Below are 21,419 nucleotides of genomic sequence, written 5' to 3' on the forward strand. Positions count from 1 at the left end.
TAAGGAAGTAGCTTCTCTATCTGTCTTTAACTCTGTTTTCAACGAGTAGAGCAATTTAATGTCGTTGATACGTCATTCGTGGTTCATATTTTTCGATCTCTCTCGCTCTTTCTTTGGTGTCCGACCATTTGTAAATGTCATCGAAAGCTACCGCCTTCACTTCACTTCGTCTTTTCTCGCCCTTGTATCATATTATGATGCCGCAAATCAATGGATGAAAATGAAAAGGAAACGAGGAAGCACTCATGGAGACACGAACGATCACTCTGTTTTATTGAATTTCAAGGATAGTACCACACTGTTCTTCACGAGAAGATTGCTTTTATTTTCTGGGTCACTCGTCTTTTTTGTTCTTTTTCTGCGCATGAGAAATCTAAAAATTAAGCAATTATGATCGGCGCCTCGAGAGCGACTCGAGAGCTATTACTTCTTTTTGTGAAGCTCCACCACCCACATGTTGTAAGCTCGGCACGGGACTCTCGGCTTATCAAATCCGGCTGACAGTGCAAGCACCTCCAGCTCTTTCCTTGTCCGGTCGACCCCTCCGGGGCTTGCGCCTAGCATGATCATGTCGGAGGTGAACGTGTTCCTTGACACGATGTCGGTCTCAGGATTATCGGGAAGGATCGGGTCTATGATGACCACCTTGCCGTTTGGTGGCAACGCATCATGACAGTTCTTGAGTAGCTTCTTGCAGAAATCGTCGGGTCGACCATGGAAAAGCCACTGCGCAAGAACAAAATTCAACAACCCAATATATGGTGGGTCTAAACATGAAAGAATAGATGTACAATAATCATCACAAAAAAGATGAGTGTAAATGCATTGTGAACAACGACATGTCCATCACCATCCAATCCTAACAAGAAATCTGAGTTTAAAAATTAGCAGAATTCTACGAAAAATACCAAAAACATATCTAGCTTTTCATCAAATGAGTACATACATACCTTTATTTTTTAAAATATCAAATCCAAACATGAATTTTAACTTTGGAGACCACTATGTATTGTTACATCAATTTTATCCTTATGTCCCAAATTGCGGAAATGGTTTACTTTCTTTTAAAAAAATGTCCATGTCCAAATCATAAATTCTCGCACCCACTTAAAACACTCAAAACCAACTAAAAACCAAATCACCCAAATCTTAAACAATAAACTAAAATGAGTTTGCAAGAAAGGGTGATTTAGTCTTTCAACTAGAGGTCTTGCTTAATGGTACGTGAATAGTATTTGCGAAAATAGAGGTATGTAAGTAAAAATTAGATCAAAAGTGGTATATGTTTTTCATATTTTATAGACACCTCTTTTCGGAAATAAAACTGGGTGCTCCACCCCCGGAATTGAGTGCCGCCTTTTCTAATTTGGATCCGAGATTTTGATTCTTCATATTTTTTGTGAAATACCAACCCTATCTTATTTAAAAACATCTTTACCGTATCCATACACATCTGGTACGGAGTTTGCATAGGAGATTTCTCTAACATTAGGTAGTGATGACAAATTATCACTAAACTTGCATGAAGAAAATACGTCCATGGTATCTCCTCAATCTAAGACAGGTTGTGCAAATTACGAGGGTGGGAAGAATTTGAGGATAACCTTCATGAAGAGGATGTCTGCCTTTGGAATAAACTTTGACAAGTCTCCTCCAACATGTTCCATACCTGTTAAAGAATAAAAAATTGCATTATATCTACATGCCTTTGGAAGGAGAAAATCATATATCAATATTATTTTTCACTCTCTAGACGAAAATAAAAATGAAAGAGAGAGAGATTTTACGAGGATGGGTGGGTGCATCCTTGACCACATGAGGCAGATCATAGTTAATGCCCCTGAGATTTGGGAACTTGTTCAATATGAGCCGGAGGCTCTCGCCGACGCCGCCGCCCACGTCGACGACCGTCTTCGCGCCCTCGAACCCGCGGTACGACTCGAGGATCTTGTTCATGAATAGGGGGGTCGGGCCTTTCATCCCGTTGTTCAAGAGCGCGCTGAACGCCGGGTCCTTCACAGCGCAATCGAAGATGCTCATCTGATTTGCATTCTGGAAGGGGCTTCCTCCATTTTTAACTGCTTCTTGCAGCCCATACCTGCACAACAATAAGTGTAGAAATGTATTTGACAAGCGAGGTTGTTTTGAAAGTACTAAATTATGTGAACTGTAAATGAGTATATATGGCTAAGGTGCAGCTGGTGTCCGATGAACGAACCGAGATAAAGAACCATGGTAGCGATGCTTATAATGTTGAATGATTCCTAATTGATCATCTTCTTGAAGAAGTGAAGAAAACTTATACTTATGTAATCAGTGTGGTTTTTTAACTCGAAAATGCGATACTTTAATTTGTGATACGTGCTAAGTTATAGCGAGTTACAAACTTTGACGAAAGAAAGAATGAGCACAAACCAGCCATCGATGACTGTCTTATGTTGGAGGAATCGCAGCAAGGGCGCGAAAGAACCGGCTTCGCTGCTCACAAAGTACTTGCCCTTTGGCCCGATGCCGTACAGCCTCTGATCACCGTCGAGGGTGCACGACAAGTAGGAGAAGCTCGCGAGGAGCCGCAGCATGCGGTCAATGGTGCGTGGGGCCTCCGGGTTGGAAATCCCGAGGCAGGCCACGATCTGGGATGGCGAGAGCCGGGCGGAGGCCCCGCCTTCCCGGGCTAGCAAGTCGATGATCCCGAGCTCGATGGCAGATGTCAACACCATGGGGACGGACGTGATGATGCACGTCTCGAAGGCAGCCACGAGCTCCTCGTCCTCGGCGGGTGTCGTGATCGATTGGGTTTGGCGAGGATCCATGCTAGCTTTTGCACTGTGCTGAGAGATCAAAGATGGGGTTTAAGGAAATGAGGGATTTAAAAAGTTGGTTTGTGGATGGTTGGTAAACATGAGGAGCTGCCCCTTTATATAGTGTTCTTCACGAGTCTAGGGAGGTTCATGGCAGAGGACAACCATCCTCCGTGTCGGGCTCGAATGTCTCTACGAATGTCTCAACAAAGCCCAACCGTTAACGGATCCGGTATTCAGGGTACATCTTACTATCACCTTTTGTTCACGTAGGTTAATTACTCTGAAAGAAAAAGGATCAAGAAACTGGTCCTTTCTCTACAAGAAGCATTCATGATGTGCCCCCTAGTTCTGAACCCTAAAAATATGTAGATGGGGGACGACCGACCGAGAGGAAGGAAGGGGGGGGGAGGGGGGCGGGGGGCGCGGTTCACAAGGATCAGTGATTTGACCTGATTGAGGAACTGATCTCGCAATGAAGAGGGGCGCTTATCAAAAATCCCTAAAATTATTCTCCCAATTCAATTATAAATATTTTTTTTTATTAATTAAGTCTTAAATTTTTTGCGTTTGTGCCAATTGAATCCATCCGATCAATTTGAGCCGAAAAATGCTAACATGGACGTCGGCCGTCCTACGTGTTGCAGGCGATGCTAACGTGGATGATTTTTAATAATATTTTAATATTTTTTCGATTTTTTTTAATTTTTTTTCTTCCCTTCTTCCTTTGGCCGGCGAGGTGGCCCAAAACCGAATGGCTTCATTAAACCCATCACAAAAAGCACACATTATATTCGGTACACATTCAAGAAATTTAGGCGCACATAATAACCATTTTGTTTCTCTATTTTTTTTTATATTTCTATTTCCGGGAACAGATTTGGAACAAAAGTCCGTTTGGTAACGCAATTTCATTTTTCTATTTATGGAATAAATTTTTACTCTAGAAATAGGTTTGAAACAAAAATCAGAAGTAAAAACTTTCCACTTTTATATTTCTGAAACAGAAATGAGAAATAAAAACTTTTCTCATCACTCGTCCTTTCTACTAATCGGCCGCCCACCTCTCGCCGCTATCCTCCGTTGCCTGCCAACTTCATTTGCTGCTACCCAACGCCGGCCGCCTCCCATTGCCGTCCTCCGCTGCCGTTCGACACCCGTCGCCTCTTGCCACCACCCACGGTCCTTCACCGCCTACCCTCCTCCACCCGCCAGTTGCCTCTCGCCGCCACTCGACACCTGTTGCCTCTTGCCACTGCCCGCCATCCTTTGTCGCCTGCCTACCTCCACTCGCCAGCCGCCTCTCGCCGCCGGTTGCTGTCCTCTGTCGCTTGCCCATTGTCCATTTCTGGAATAAAATGGTTATCATTCGTGCCTTTTAAAAAAACAACCACAACGCCAATCAAGCCAAGTAAACCCCCCCTGCCCCCCACGCCAAAAAAAAAAACCAAAAATAATTGAACCTCAACGGAGAGATACTCAAGACAGTGGAGAAGTAGACTGGAGCTTCAGCACAGACGCGCTCGGCGTACTTATTGGCCTTGAGGAACCAGGCAATCCTACCGATCGGCGGTCCTCGCCTAGCCCTCATCAGCCCTTGCCAAAGGCTAGCAAGGGTCGACTCGCTTGTGGCTAGCAAGGCGTCCCAGCCCTCAGCCACTCCGGCCATCACGAGGTTGGCAACAGACGGAGGGAAATAAGGAAGAAAGAAAAAAAGAGGAAGGAAGAAAAAGAAAGAAAGAAAATAAAAGAAAAATTAATAAAAAATTTCAAATTTTTTATAGAAAATTACCAACGTCAGCGCCGATTGTGCCACGTAGGATCACAAGCGTTTACGTCAGCAATTTCCAGCCTAAATTGATCGGATAGACTCAATTGATATCAATATGAAAATGTTTAGAAATTAATTGGTCCAATTAAAAGGTTTATGACTAAATAAGTTTCAATGTAATAAGTTTAAGACTTTTTTTGTACTTTTCCTAGAACTAAACTTTATTGTCTTTTTTTTTTTAATTTTTGGTTAAAAAACTTCGTTGTCTTTTGAAAGTTTGGTTTTCTTTTTGGGATATTGACACAAATAGTCCCTAAATTTTGGCCAAATGTACAATTTTGTTCCTGAACTTCAGTCCCTAAACTTTAGCCTAATGTTCAATATGGTCCTTGAACTTTTAACCTGTTCAATGTGGTCTCTGAACTTTTGGTACATGTTTAATGTAGTCCTTGAATTATATGAAATGTTCAATATAGTCCCTGAACTTGAATTAATGAAAGGACTATATTAAACATTTTCATGTAACTCAATGACTAAATTGAACATGTACCAAAAGTTCAAGGATGACATTGAGCAAGTCAAAAGTTCATGGATCACATTGCACATTGGATTAAAGTTCAGGGATTACATTGAATAAATTAAAAGTTTAGGGATCACATTACACATTGAGCCAAAATTCAGAAACTGTTTGTGTCATTTTCCCTTTCGTTTTCAACATAAAGTTTTTAAGGCCAGAAAAAAGGAGAAGATGAAGAAGGAAACCCTAAAGCTGTAATAGCAAATTCCGGCTGGCATTATATGATAGAAGAAGCTGTAAAATTTCTTACCTTTATAAGGACAAAAAGAGAGAGCTCACTTTTTACATGTCCATTACAATTGGTAGAGGAGGGGGCAACCCTGCTTTCATAGTCATTATTCATCACCTAGCAAAGTTGCTTCACTGTTGCTCATACTTCACCTCAAGGACAAGGACATTTCAGGATTGTTGAGGGTAGCCATAGCCCATACCGACCGACCCCCTTTGCATCCGTTCTTCGATGAACGAGACGTCGAAAGGAGAGAATGTAACAAATCCTAGCTACAAGATACGATATGTAATAATATATCCTAGGAATAGAGGGCGGTTGAGGAGGCCTCTCTCTTGAGGGAAATGCTAGATTTATTAAGACCTCGAGTTGTTTCGTGATCTGTGAAGTTCTTATCCTGCCTTGAATGATGCACTAATCCTTTGAATCTGGTTCGTTAATTTCCTCATGCTCGTAGGATAACACTGTTGCTACCTATTAATGTATATTCTTTATTGTTTAAAACATTAAGACAAAAAAAAAGTGTTTGTTTGAGTAAAATAATTTTTACACATTTGGTTTACTGAAAATGATCAGTCGACGGAAAACTATTTACAGTTAATGAAAATATGCATGTTTAAATTTAAGAAAATGAATTTCCTAACCAGAAAAGGTGAAAATATTTCCTGCAAAAGCATTTTCCGAAACATATTTTATTTTATCATGAAGTTTTTTGCAAAAAAAATACACCCAAGATTATTTTTAAGATTGCCCTTCTTAGTACTAATTGCAAAAGTTTCTAAACAAGGCCTACATTCTATTTTTTGTTTTTAATGAAACATGAAGATTAACACTATTTTCAGATTTTTCCTTTTCCAAAATTGCTCTTTTTATAAAATTACTACTCCTTCCAATTCCAATTACTCCTCCTTCTCAGCTCCTTCTACTACTACTATTGCTACTAGAGAAAATTATCCAACCAATCCTAAACATATAGTATGAATACCAATTCAATCCTAAACTTTCCAATTTTATTATTTAGTCATTCATGAAATTCTAATGCAATATTCCGGTTAATTCGAAGGAAATTATTGACGTGGTGATCTAGTCATCGCCAACCATCCTACGTGGCACACCGCAACATCAAAGATTTTCAGTGAAAATTTGCCGAAAAGACTATATTGTAATTTCGTGTAAAGGTTTATGAATCAATTGGAAAAGTTGAAAAATTTATGACTGAATTAGTATCTGTAAATAGGTCTATGAGTGATTGGATAATTTCGCCGTTACTAATAGTATAGCAACTACACAATATCTGCCTATAATATGAAAGTAGGGCTTTCAAACCTAGAGAGATAGCATATAAAACATGCATGGGCTTTCAATTTCCACCAACTCCACTCTTTTTGCACTTTTTTCTTCATTTACCATTGGCTTTATATTCAACCATTCTCTTTATTTCATCTTTTGATTTTTCACAAACGCTAGATAAGTAGACCGTTCTTTTTACTTAACTTCCCCAGACGTGATACTTGAGAAAATGGGACCGAGGGACTAACACAGTTTCTGTAAAGGCGAACACAAAACCATAATGAAATTGATTTGCAAGCGATTCAATCTGGTTATGGGCGTACTTGCTTTCATTGGCATTCTTCGTAGTAGCATTTCGCGGATCTGGTTCAAAAGGAAAAGCTATATATCCAGTTCAACCTATGCTTGTAGAATATATTCGATCCCCGATCGACACCTTCTATTCTCTGGTTCTAGCTCGAACATCGCAGCTTTGTGACTTGCTTTCGCGCTGCACTCGCGAGACAACTAGAACTACTCGTGGTACTTATATATGTATCAGTTGCAATGAACACCTCTTGACAGCACTCTATGACTACTTCCATTCGATACGACATGGGAGTTATCTTGGCTAGTTCCTTCGATCCAACTGTGCTCGGCAATCACACTGACGAGTAGCTCTCCATGCTAGATTCGGCATACCGAGCATGTTCATCTTCCTTTTTCCATACTTGTAGAGTCTTGAACTCCTCGTCTATTCTTTCAAGATACAGATCTGAAACCCGATCCTCGGGGTTCATATAACCTCATACTGAGCAAGTAGGGAAGGTACCACCTAGTAGTGCAGGTATCGATATACGGCCGTTAAAATTAGTGAAATGGAAGGAATCTCTCTGCATTTTGATATTGAACAAATAATGTGTGATTCAAGGCATCGCAATGCGCATACCTCAGAGGCGAAGCAACTAATGTGGGTGATAAAACACATTCCTTGCAGTAATAGACAGGATGCTTCAACTCTCTCCTTTTCTCACAAGAATCGCAGTATATTCATCCGTTCTGTCTTTCGATTCCAACCACATCATGTGAGAGGATGAGTGGATGACTGTACCGCTTATGCTCGATGGTTTCTGGCAGAGATAGCAAAGCGCAATGGATATGCATGGCATGACCGCAGTTGGGTACCACACAGACGATTGACAATGCATAATGATCGGTATCATCACAGAGGTCACAATGGCCATCGAAATCTGTATCCTGAAGGAGGCATAGACCATCTCAGAACTTGGTTGAGGGATCCCTCGATACGCATTGAAGCAATCACAGTTGCGCTTGCAGCACGTGCAGCCCCAGAGGAACATAGGTTCAGTCGGGGCAAAGTGAAGAGTGGGAGAGTGTAAAGCGTGGAAGTGGAATCGGTGATAAAGCCGGGTGGCCGACGATCTGCTGAGGATCTGTGGGAAGACTGAGTGGCAGAGTCAGCAAACACAAGTTTGGCCACCTATAGATTCACCACATGCATAGTGGCCGGCAATTAGCCCACAGGAAATACTCGCATTTAGGAAAATTGAACTTCGGAAGCTCAAGCTTCATCTTTTAGCAGCATACTGGCATGTAATTTTCGTTTTATCCAAATCATACTGCATGATCGGGTGCTTGTAAGTGTGATGTTGAATCTGCATTGATCTACTTCTGCTTGGATGCTCCATTCGTTGTGACTCTTTCATCTTCAGAATGTGCTGCTCGAATATTTTGTGACAGGGGTCATGTGTTCGACCTTGTAAAGGCAGAGCCGAGAGTAAGATACTCTTGTGATGGTCGTGAGAACTCCATTGCAGACAATACGTACTTCTTACGTGCGTGCCTACTTCCTTCTTGTGCTCGCTTACTCTAATTATTTTCTGGAAACTGGCAAGCATAAATATTATTTCTATCCTACCCCTGCGTTTAGTGCCTCTTCTCTCAAACACGACAGGTTCATATTCTCCAAATTAAGCGTCTTTGTTGTTGCTTGAAGTGGTTTGCCAGGTTAATTGATGCAAGTGTTCAGCTTGCAGCTTACTGTATAAAGCTCATAATCACTGTTTTGCACGGTCACTGGATGCATATTTTTGTTGTGTTTCATCTCTCATTTTTGCTCCAAAGCGGGAGAATCATTCATTTCGTATGAAAGTACATCTTGCAATATTTGTTCACATTTATTACCATAAAAAAGTAGAATCCTCTTCTGATTATGATCCTTGCATCAGAATTAGTGGAGTAATACGAAAAAGATCGATCTTTGATTTGATAGAGCCGGTGTGGAATTTATTTTCATAGAAATCTTGTATTTAACAGTTGATCTCACCCAGTTACAAAATGGCTTTGTTATTGCTTCTGGTAGTGGGTTGCCAATCTGGTATTTAATGAGTATGGCTACTATGAACCAGGTTCTGCCATCTATGGTCTTAGATTGTGAGAAAAGAGCGAAAGAAAGAGGAGGCCTTTCCCCAAACGACGTAACTATTTGAAGGTCAAATGGAAGGAGATTTCTTTCGAGGAGGATGCTAAGATACAAACTTGAGCTGAAAAGCTCGAACATAGGAGCATTGGAGAGCTTGCGCACCAACTACAGCTTGGTTAAAAGATCCTGGCCAACCCAAAGAATTAACAAATGACGACCTCAGATGAACCAGGGAGGTTTCATCTATTTCAGGACCAGCGAATCCGAAGCTGTTACGCTTTGGTTCTGGAAAGGGATGACATACTATGCTTTGTGTAATATTTCAAAAAAAAAAAAAAGGTCAAAAGTCAACAGGTCAACAGAAGCTACAGTGGACTCTCGGCTGAAATAAAAGGAACCGAGAGCTCTCGGCGAGAACAGAACAGAAAGAGAAGAAAGGAGAGGAAAATAGAAGAAAAGAGAGGAAAGGAAAGAGGAAGAAGAAAAAGAGAAAAGAGAAGAGGGTTTTGCGCCGGGGGAGTTTCGCCAGGCCGATTCGATTTCGATTAGCAACGTCCGGTAAGTATTCGTGCCCCTCGTTCGTTCAATCGGAATATTTTTCTGGATTAGGGCTCAATTTCGGAATTATGTGTTATTTGAGCGGCGAAGTCCGATTTTTGATGCGTTGAGCTGCGTATATATATAGAATTGGTAGTTTGGGGTGTTGCAGGGCTGTGGGATGTTACGGAACCAGATTTGGACTCACGGTTTGCCAGTTACGAATTTTTGAAGTTGGCCGCACAAGGTGAACAGTGCGCGACCAGCGGCTTTTAGGCCTATTTTCGTCGGTTTACGGCTCGATTTTGGGATGGTCAAGTTGGGGTTATTGTAGTGCTATGAATGGGCTTTCTATTGACTATAAGCCCGCTTGAAACGGGGTTCGGTGGAAAAAGTTATGGCGCGATCAAGTTTCGCGTTCAAGTTTCGCGTTGCGGACGATTTGGATAATCGCTTTGGAGGAGCAATTTGTGGGCATGTTTGAGTCGTTTTGGTTAGCGTCTAAGCTTAGTTTAGTCTAGTCGTTAGTGAAATGGTGTTTTACTTGGTGTTGACGTCGATTCTCGTTTAATTGATAGGATTACGAGATCTTCGGTTCGAGTGAGAGCCGTGGTGTGATTTTTGGGGATTCCAGGTGAGTGGTGATATCTCTTCTTTGAGTTTGTAAATCATATTTCGAAAGCGATATGAATCGGATATGTTATGAGTTAAATAGCATTGTTATTGCATAAAAGCTCGGATCGGCATTTACTACCATGTTGATTATTTGAAATGGCTTATATATCGATTATCGTGAAATAAATTGAGGAAATTCTTTATGAAAAGAATTCTTTTGTTAAAGGTTATACATATCGATTTATGAAGAATTTTGAGAATGATTTGGGAATCGTTTTTGGAAATGTATTGTGAAAGGATACATATGTATATCGCGTTACGAACTAGTTTATGAAATGAGTTCGGAAATGATTCAAGAAATGCTCTACGAAATGTATTTCCGGCGGATGAGCTGTGTTGCGAGAAAGTTATTTGTTTGGTTTGTGAAATGTATTCTGGATTAGATTTCCGATATTTGATGATGATTGTTTGATGCTCAATATCGCAGTGAGCCCATTGAGGGGCTTGGGGGTATGCATACCGGATTAGGATATCCTTCTGGGCCGAACCACCGGCTTTGTAGGTGGAGACCTTGCCAAGGGGGGAATCTTGGTAGCCTTGGCACAAGGCTTTATGTCGTGACCATGGTTTGATATTGAGCAGTAGATTCGTCGATGGAATGGACCATCGATGTGTGATGTGATATGAGATTCATCAATGGAATAGGCCATTGATGTGTGATTTGAGATTAGTCAATGGAATGGACCATTGACGTGGTTTTTATAGAGATTGATCAATGGACTTAACCATTGATAGTTTGAATTGTGATGATGGATTTAAATGTGTATTTGGGACTTGTACAAAGCTTTGATGAAATGAAACAACTCGTATTTGAATTGATATGTATTTGATATCTTGAGTTTGGCTTCTGAAATTCTGGTATGGCTTTATGTATACATGCATAGTGGTTGCTCGATCTGCTTAGAAGAGATACACACTGCTTACTGAGCTGTGGTTGCTCACCCCCCTCTTTTCCCAACCTTTCAGGTTCTTTGTTTAGCAGCCAATAGAACGAGAGCGATGTCATTGGGACTCTTGGGTGGTTTGAGGCTGCGTCCTTTGGGCGAAAGGACGGCCGTGTCATTCCCCATCTTGGTAGGTTTCGGGGTGTGACATTTGTTGGTATCAGAGCTTAGGTTATGATTTTTGGGGTATAGAGTCTATGGGACGTTGTGAGCTTGTGTCTTAGTTTATAGTGTGAGTCTTTTGTTAAGTATTAGGTTGTATATTTCTTTTGGCGTAAGTGGTCATGGATTATGATCCGGAAAAGCATGCTTTACCTTGTAAGGGATAACAAAAGCGAGTTTTGCCTTTGGTACTGGGAATGTATCCTAAGGTCCTTGAGGAGCGGTTTTGACAATGAGGTAAAGAGGGTTATTATGATCTAAATTTTGACTCGCAGAAAGTAGAGCAGGTTGGACAAGGAATTATACTATCAAAGATTTCAAATTTGGGATCGAGGCGTATTTCATGATGTTAAAGGGTGTGGAAGGTCATTTTGGGCTTGAGGAGTCGTAATGTGGTGATTGAGCAATTGCTGTTTTCAAGGTGACAAAGGATAGTGTTACCGTGGCAAGAAGCATTAACTTCAAGGACAGAATTTAAAACATTGGTTCCAGTCTTGTAAAGCAAATTGCAAATGCAACCAATGATGTCGCCTGAGATGGTACCACATGCACCACAATCCTCGCACGAGCAATTTTGGATGCAAATCAGTTGCAAATGGGAGGAATACAATGGACTTGAGATGTGGCTTCGCCATAGAAATTGAGCCAGAAGTTGTTAGTTATAATACACTTTGGAGGGTGTATGGCCAGGCCGAACTCTTTGGCGAAGCGATCCATCTATTTCAACCAGTGCGGAGGACGGATACTGAGCAGAATGTTGCTACCTACAACACTATAATAAGGATACTGAGCAGAATGTTGAACCAAATGCAATTACTTAGTTGACAATAATTGCGATATGGAGCAAGGCAATAAAATTAGACCGTACAGCGGCATTGTTTCAAAAGTTGAGGAGCTCTGGGGTTGAAATTGATTTGGTGCTTTATCAGATCATGATTGTGGCTTATGAAAGGGCCGATCTGGTTGGTCATGCAAAGTGATTGCTATATGAGCTTAGGCCAAGCAATATTCGTAGGGAGACCGAAATAACAATTCTTGCTAGGGCTGGTCGGTCAGAAGATGTCATTTGGGTTGTCTGCCAAGCTTTTGATGTGGTAGAGGTAAAGGATATAGCAGTATTTAGCTGCCTGATCGAGATAGGTTATTCTTATTGGTTAGAAAAGGAGAATTTATATTGGAAGTCTTGATACGTAGCGATATTTGGTATGATAAGAATTGATCTTAGAAGTTATAAGCTTAAATTGACATGTGTGACAGAGATTTACTTATGGTAAATAGGTGCGATCAGCTTGTGAACTTCTGAATAGCAAGTTATGATCTTATTCTAAAGAATTTTTGTGGAACTAGTGGAGACTGTCAGTTTCAGTTGCGGTTTTCAGTAAAATGGTAGCTCGAGGCAAGTGCTTCAGTCTTTGAATTAAGAAGAGATAATTTTAAGTGATGATTCTTTAAGTTGAGAACTTTAGACCATTGAATTTAATGGAAACTAGATATGTTCCCATCTCAGTGATTTGGGAAGTTATAAGCATTCAATCGTAAGAGATGATCTCTTAAGTGGTAAAATTCTTAGATAAGATTTATGGGTATTTGGGGAGACAATTGAGATTGGAAATTTGAATAAGTGAATCTTGTCTTGAGAGTGTTAAGAGTTAAGTATCTTATGGTATTAGATTGGCAAATTTTGAAATAGCGTTATCAATAATCTCTTCTTGAGGTGTTAGTAAAGACAAGAAAAGAATTCGAAAGTTTTTGTGCAATAAATAAGAGTTGATTTGCGCGAATCTTCAAGTGGATGATGTGATGTTCTTGGACTATGTACGTAATTGAAGTAAATGGAATGTTGAAAGGAGAATAGACAACTTGTGGAAATTCAAGTTGTGATATGTTTTGATTTGATAGATATTCTGTGGATTATATTTCAAGTGTTAGCGAATGATTATCAACTTTATGGTACTAGAGAAAATTGTCGTAACGATATTTTGTTAATTGATGATACTTTGGAGATAGTAGAGACTATGTAGGAATTGATAATTTGGAGATAGTTTGGATACTAGTATACTGCGGTAGTATGATATTTTAGGCACGACAGATTGCAAGCAATAATTTTCAGTGGATTGATTTGAGGATAATAATACAAAATGGGGAGACTAAGCAATAGATGTGAAATTTGGTGATGATTAGTAGAAGTGGACGGAAAAAGGAATTTCAGAACCCCCGTCGGGGGGCGCTGCCCCCGAACCCCCGCTCGCTGACCGGGCAGCGGGACACCCGTGTCGGGGGCGCTGCCCCTGAACCCCCGCATTCCGCACCAGGGGTCACATGTCGTCGGATAACACTTCAGTTTCCCTAAGCTCACGTGGGTGTACCCGGTGTGAGAAACAAGGGTCCCCGAAGTATTCGCCAACTCCAACATTCTCCCACTTGGTGGATACTTCGCGCAAATGAGAGCCTTTCCAATATCATTCTTCTTCAATCCAATCGCAGTAGAGCACCATTCAAACTTCGCACCTGTGACGGCTTTAGTAAGGAAGTCAGAACTATTTTCTACAGTGTCGACCTTTACAAGCCGAACCTCTTTCTTCTCTACCTTTTCTCGAATGAAATGATATTGTATATCAATGTGCTTTGTGCGTGAGTGAAATGCTGGATTCTTAGCTAAATAAATAGCCCCTTGATTATCACATTCACCTCTATGGCACCTTGCTTAAAACCGAGCTCCAAGCACAATCGCCGTAACCATACGGCCTCTTTTCCAGCATGAGTAAGAGCCATATACTCAGCCTCCGTAGAAGAAAGCGCTACCACGCTTTGCCTCCTGCTCATCCAACTCAACGCAGCACCAAACAATGTGAAAACATATCCGCTAGTGGACCGTCTACTATCAATATCTCCACCCCAATCAGCATCTACATGGCCTACGATATCAAGCATGTTTCCATTCCCTGTGCCTTCAAAACATAAAGAAAAATTCAAAGTTCCACGAAAATACCTGAAAACTCTTTTGATCGCATTCCAGTGTTCTCTACCTGGGTTAGACATGTATCGACTCAAGACTCCCACTGCTTGGACTATATCTGGACGCGTGCACACCATAGCATACATCAAGCTACCCACTGCACTCGCGTATGGAACTCGGGCCATCTCTTCAGCTTCTTCATCCATTTTTGGACATTGTTCCACAGATATCTTGGTCCCTAAAGGTATAGGGCTACCAATAGGCTTGCAGTCTATCATATTGAATTTCTTCAATATTTCTTTTATGTATTTCTCCTGCCCTAGCCACAGTTTCCGTTTCTCACGGTCCCTCCTAATCTGCATGCCCAAAATAAAATTTGCAGGCCCCAAGTCTTTCATTTCGAACTTTTTGGTCAACAAACTCTTCACGGAATTCACCATCTTCACATTATTCCCGATCAACAACATATCATCCACATATAGCGTGAGAATGACAAACTGATCACCCGTTCTCTTCACATAAACGCAATGGTCAGAATTTGAACGCATAAAATTAAGCTGGAGCATGTACGTGTCAAACTTCTGGTACCACATCCTCGGTGACTGCTTCAGCCCATATAAAGACTTTTTCAATTTGCACACCAAATTCTCCTTTCCTCTTACTTCAAAGCCTTCTGGTTGCCTCATATATATCTCCTCCTCCAAGTCCCCATGAAGGAATGCCGTCTTTACATCCATCTGTTCTACCTCAAGATCATATGCAGCTGCTATAGACAGAACAAACCGTATCGAGGTCAACTTCGCCACGGGAGAGAAAACTCGTCATAGTCAACTCCCTCAATCTGAGAGTACCCCTTGGCTACAAGCCTAGCATTGTACTTCTCTACAGTCCCATCCGGTTTCAGCTTTCGCTTGAACACCCATTTACACCCAATTGCCTTTCTATCCTTAGGCAATTTACACAAGCTCCATGTTTCATTTTTATCAAGTGACTGCATCTCATCTATCATTGCGAGCTCCCACTGATTCGCATCATCCATAGATCTCGCATCTTTTACAGAACTAGGATCATCTCCGGTAATGCTCAAAGCATGAAACGTACTCAAAGCACTAAGTGAGTATCGAAGTGGTACCTTTCTTTCCGCGTCGATCTCCTGAGAGCCGGCATGCTATCTGTATCCGGGTCTTCATCTGAATCTGCATCCTCGACTTCATTAACCGAGTCCCCTTAGTCCGATTCAAAATCAGACTCTACTAGCGTGCCTTGTGGAACCATCTCCACAGTTTCAGTTTTAGGACTTTCTTCAAGCACTACCACTTTCTTGGGCTCATCACCTTTCTGTGTGCCAACCTGGGGTTGTGATTCACGAAAGACAACATCCCTGCTGTATACAATGGTCTTTGATTATGGATTCCACAGCTTATAGCCCTTGACCCCTTCCTTGTATCCGACAAATATGTTCTTCTGAGACTTGTTGTCAAGCTTACCCCGCTTCTCCTTGGGTACATGAACATATGCGTCACACCCGAACACCCGAACATGCGACAGATTCGGCTTCTTCCCGAACACTGTCTCATATGGTGTACGATCCTTCACTGATGAGGTCGGTGACCAGTTCTTCAAATAACTGGCTGTGGCTACAGCTTCTGCCCAAAATTCTGGCCCCAAACTTGCCCAACTCAACATGCATCTTGCCTTTTCTATGAGTGACCGATTTAATCTTTCGGTTACCCATTCTGTTGAGGCGTATATGGAGTCGTCTTCTGCCTTGCAATACCATTATCCACACAAAATTGCTCGAATTTATCCGAACAGAATTCACCTCCGTTATCTATACGAAGGACCTTGATTTTCCTGCCCAATTGGTTTTCAACCAAAACCTTAAATTCTCGAAATTTCTCGAATACATCTGATTTACTTTTAATAAAATAAATCCAACTATATCTCGAAAAATCATCTATGAACGATACATAGTACCTGGATCCTCTAATAGATGGAGTCGGAGTAGGTCCAAAGACATCGCTGTGAATCAGCTCGAGAACCTCAGTTGCTCTTGTACCAGTGTGTTGGAAGCTAACTCGGTTCTGTTTTCCATAGAGACAGTATTCACAGAACCCGAAACCCATAGAGCATTTTGGAACTCCTTCTACCATCTGACTTGAAGCTAAGGTAGACAGTCCCTTTTCACCGATATGCCCTAACCTCTGATGCCACAACATGGACGTATCATGTCCATCTTCCTTGGCCTCTTCAGAAACGAACCTGCTACCAACAGTCACTGTTTCCCCGAGCAGCTTGTATAATGTCCCGTAACGGACTCCTAATGCAATCACAATAGAACCTCGAGTCATCTTGCACGAATCCGTATCACAGCTAAAAATAACCCTCGAATCAGCCATCGTACCGACTGATAACAAATTTCTACTCATCAAGGGTATGTGCATCACGTCTGGAATAGTCTTCACCGCGCCATTACTCATCCTCAGCTTCACCCTGCCACGCCCGACAATTGGAACTGCAGTATCATCTCCGAGGATGACATCCCCACCATTATATTGCTCATATTCACAAAACCAGTGTCTATGAGGCGTCATGTGGTATGAAGCACCGGTATCGATCAACCATATATCCTTGTCTGACTGCGCCATACACGCAGCAGCCAAATACATATCTCCTGCATCGACCTCCTTTTTACCCGAGGATGATTCAGCTTCTTTCTTAAAAACTGGCTTGTTTTTACAGTCCCGCTTCACATGGCCCCACTCTTGACATTTCCAGCATTGTACCCTCCTCTCCCTACTCTTCGATCGCCCACAAGATTTGGATCTGGACCCTCTCGGATTCAGAGTCTTCTCTGCTGGCCTTCCCCTAGCCGCCAATGCCTCTTTACCGGAATTTCCCAATCCCTTTCTTCGTGTCTCCTTCGCTAACAAGGCAGAACACACACTTTCATACGATAATTCCTTATCCCCACCACCGATCACCACAATCAGATTATCCCATGAATCCGGCAGTCAACAGAGCAGTGTTATTGCCTTATCATCATCCTGGAACTTAACACCGATTGATACGAGTTGACTATTCAATGTGTTAAAGTTATACAGATGTGCAGAAAACGAGTCGCCCTCATGCATCCGAAGATTATACAGCTTTTTCATCAAAAAACAGCTTATTAACCAACGACTTACTTTGATACAACGACTCTAATTTCTGCCACAAATTTCTGGCTGTAGGTTCGCTCATCACATTCGTTAGAATTGAGTCCGCGAGACAAAACCGAATCAACCCATTTGCTCTCCGATCAATCCAATCCCAGTCTTCAATCTCCTTTGGATCTGCCGGTTTGGAAGTTGAATCCGCTTCCTTCACCGCTTCCTTGCCTATCACGACACCAGGTTGCGCAGCAATAGGCCTTTCCGTTTCGATTGCCGACCAAAGATCTCGATCACAGAGAAGATCCTCCATCTTCATCTTCCACAGATCAAACCGCGTTCCATCAAATTTTTCTATCTCAATTCGTGATCCTCTTAACCTCTCGAATAAACCCTAATTCCTCGAACAACTCCGGCTCTGATACCAATTGAAGGGATGTATCGAGAACCGAATACAGAACGATCACGCAGAAATCAGAGAAAAATAGACGATGCACAAATTTACCCAGGTTCACCCTCGAATAGGGCTACGTCCTGCAAAGAGATTTCATTATATTTTCGGTTTACAGCCACTTAACTCGTTACAATGATCATAAAAACGAGCAAAACATATATGTGCCGCAAACGGGCCCAAAACCTAAACCTATACAAAATCTCTTAATCTCGCACCATACGGGCCAGCTTAAATAAAAGCCCAAACCCGTTGAGGTTTCGGGGGCGCTGCCCCCGAGCCCCCGCCCGCTCACCGGCCCGCGGGCGCCGTCGCCTGACCTCGAGGGCGCGCCCCGAACCCCCCGCCCGGCCAGGCGGCGGGACACCGTGTCGGGCGCGCCCGAACCCCGCATTCCGCACGCGGGGTCACATGTCGTCGGATAACACTTCGGTTTCCTAAGCTCACGTGGGCGTACCCGGTGTGAGAAACAAGGGTCCCCGAAGTATTCGCCAACTCCAACATATTGAATCTCAAGCTTATTTGTTTGTTCTTTGAGTGTGCATCCGCTTCTGAGGTTTTGCATTGCTATGCTCAGTCGATAGAGTTCCTGGAGATTGGTAATGTCGAATTTCAATGGATAACTCTGCATGCTAAAGGAGTTAGTTCCAGAGCAGTGTTGTCGAAACTTGCCCGGAATGTGTCACACCCCAAAAACAACTAGAAAAGGGGGATGACACGGCCATTCTTCCACACGAAGGACGCAGCCACGACAATAACCAACAACCTGTTATCAACATATATATCTCAAACCACATATATATCAGATAAACCAACGGGTTGGTTACAACATCAAAGTTTCTATAATCCACCAAAAGAACATGTACATCAAGAACTCAGCCAACCCGGCGAACTGTCAACAACCTTACAAACAACTCCAAAAATCATACCCAAAAATCTAACTCCCAAACGTCCCCGCGATAGCGCTCTCGTACTAACGGCCGCTAGCCGAGGAACCTGAAAAGATTGGGAAAGAGAGGGATGAGCAACCACAGCTCAGTGAATAGTACATCTCTTCTAAGTAGATCGAGCAATCACTATGCATGTGTACAAAGCAATACCAGAACTTGGAAGTCAAACCCAAGGTTTAAAATACATATAGAATCACATAAGAGTTATTTCATTTCATCAAAACTTTGTACAAGTCACAAATACACATTTAAATCCACCATCACAATTCAAACTATCAATGATCAAGTCCATTGATCAATCTCTATACAAACCACGTCAATGGTCCATTCCATTGACTAATCTCAAATCACTCATCAATGGTCTATTCCATTGATGAATCTCATATCATATCAAACGTCGATGGTCCATTCCATCGACCAATCTATTGCTCAATATCTAATTATGGTCACGACACAAAGCCTTGTGACAAGGCTACCAAGATTCCCCCTTTGGCAAGGTCTCCACCTACAAAGCCGGTGGCTCAGCCCAGAAAGATATCCTAAACCCGGTATGCATACCCCCAAGCCCTTCAATGGGCTCACAGCGATATTGAGCATCAAACAATCATCATCCAATATCAGAAATCTAATCCAGAATACATTTCACAAACCAAACAAATAACTTTCTCGTAACACGGCTCATCCGCCGGAACTACATTTCGTAGAGCATTTCTTGAATAATTTCCGAACTCATTTCATAAACTAGTTCATAACACAATATACAAATGTATCCTTTCATAACACATTTCCAAAAACGATTCCCAAATCATTCTCAAATACTAAAAAGTAGTAAATGCTCGATCCCAATTTATGCAGCAAAATGCTCTTTTAAGTTCAACATATATATTTATATCGAATCATAATTCTTTCGAGATATGATTTTTATAAAACCAAAGAAGAGATAGTACCACTCATCTTGAAAAGCTGAAAACTAACCTATAGCGGTTTCTCGAGCCGACGCACTCGAATACCTAACAATAAGCCGAAAAACGGTATCAAAACCGAGTAAAATGATACTTCAACTACGATTCGGCTCAACTAAGCTTAGACGCTAATATAACGACTAAAAGACGCCCCCAAATCATTCGTCCAAAGCGATTATCCAAATTCTTCCACGATGCGGAATTTGAGCGCGAAACTTAATTGCGCCATAACTTTCTCCACTAAACTCCGTTCTAAGCGAACTTATAGTCAAGAGAAAGCTTATTCAGAGCACTACAGGAACCCCAACTTGGTAGCCCCAAAATCGAGCCGAAAACCGACGAAAATCGGCCTAAAAACCACTGTTCGCGCACTGTTCACTGCGCGTACTCAACTTCAAAAATTCATATCCAGCAAACCGTAAGTCCAAATCAGGTTCCGTAAAATCCCACGGCTCCGCAATACTGTAAACTACCAATTCTATAAAAATACGCAGCTGAACGACTCAAAAATCAGACTTCGCCGCTTGAATTTTCCAAAATTCCGAATTTAAACCCTAAATCGGAAAACTTCTCCGATCAAACGAACGAGGGGCGCGAGTGCTTATCGAACGTTGAAATACGAAGTTGATCCGAGCTGGCGAGGCTCCGATGACGTGAACCTTTCCTTTTTCTTCTTCTTCCTTTCCTTTCCCTTTCTCTCTTTTTCTTTCTTCTCCTTTCTCTCTGTCTCGGCCGAGCCAGCTCTCGGCTTAAATGAGAAAATCAGAGTGTTACTGTAGCAACTTTTGACTTTCTGACTTTTGATTTTTTTTATTTTTTTTTTGCAAATACCCGAATATTACAGAATGGATGCATCTCTTATCTGTGGCGGTGGCGAGCTGGTAATGACTTACTCGGAAGTCCACACTTCATCACACAGAATGCAATCAATCCTGTTACCGCAATGGATTTAGCAACAGAAACAAAGACAAGACCTCCTTACTTGAACGAGAGAAAAGAAATTTATTTATCTGATATAACAATCCTTCGATACGTCATACAACTGATACGTCGACACCGAATCGATCATTCATTACATGCTATGTATAATTCTTCGTACTTGACCTCAGTAATCCAACATATAACACGATGAAATAGCATTAGCTTAGGCACGTTAGCGGACATGTCTTTAGAACCTGATTTCCGATGATGAAAATCAGTAATAATTCCTCCCGAATTCAGCTACTGCAGGCCTCCGAGACCCCAAATTGATGCTTCCATATCTCTTTGTTGGGTCCATGGTGTGAGGCATTATCTCAGGGTAATAATACACCGTCGAGGCCGACTCCGTGTATCTTGAACCCACCTGCTGCTGATGAGGGTAACTGCCTGAGGCCGAGGAATGAGCCGCGTTGCCCTTCAAGAACTCGATTGCCGCGCCTATGTCGTTCGTTGGCTTAGATAGCGATCCGGTCCCATGACCAGGCCTCGGCACGACGTAGCCCTCAGTGGGGACCATCGCGGTCATCACGCCCCGGTAATTGTCGCCGCCTGACCTCCG

General features: G+C 42.0%; 1 protein-coding gene across 1 annotated transcript; it reads right to left on the reverse strand.

Annotated features, from left to right (window-relative positions):
- Positions 1 to 250: 250 nt before the first annotated feature.
- Positions 251 to 2,948, reverse strand: LOC115681049 (caffeic acid 3-O-methyltransferase-like). The gene is made up of 4 exons (XM_030604910.2): positions 2,416 to 2,948; positions 1,788 to 2,098; positions 1,605 to 1,669; positions 251 to 726 (listed from the first exon to the last, which is right to left on the reverse strand). The coding sequence occupies exons 1-4, from the start codon at positions 2,811 to 2,813 to the stop codon at positions 424 to 426; spliced, it is 1,077 nt and encodes a 358-aa protein (XP_030460770.1). The 5' UTR covers positions 2,814 to 2,948; the 3' UTR covers positions 251 to 423.
- Positions 2,949 to 21,419: the final 18,471 nt, after the last annotated feature.

Source organism: Syzygium oleosum, unplaced genomic scaffold (genome assembly GCF_021117445.2).
Source record: "Syzygium oleosum isolate NSW1041296 unplaced genomic scaffold, Sole_v2.1 Sole_v2.03, whole genome shotgun sequence".
Classification (NCBI taxonomy): Eukaryota; Viridiplantae; Streptophyta; class Magnoliopsida; order Myrtales; family Myrtaceae; genus Syzygium; species Syzygium oleosum.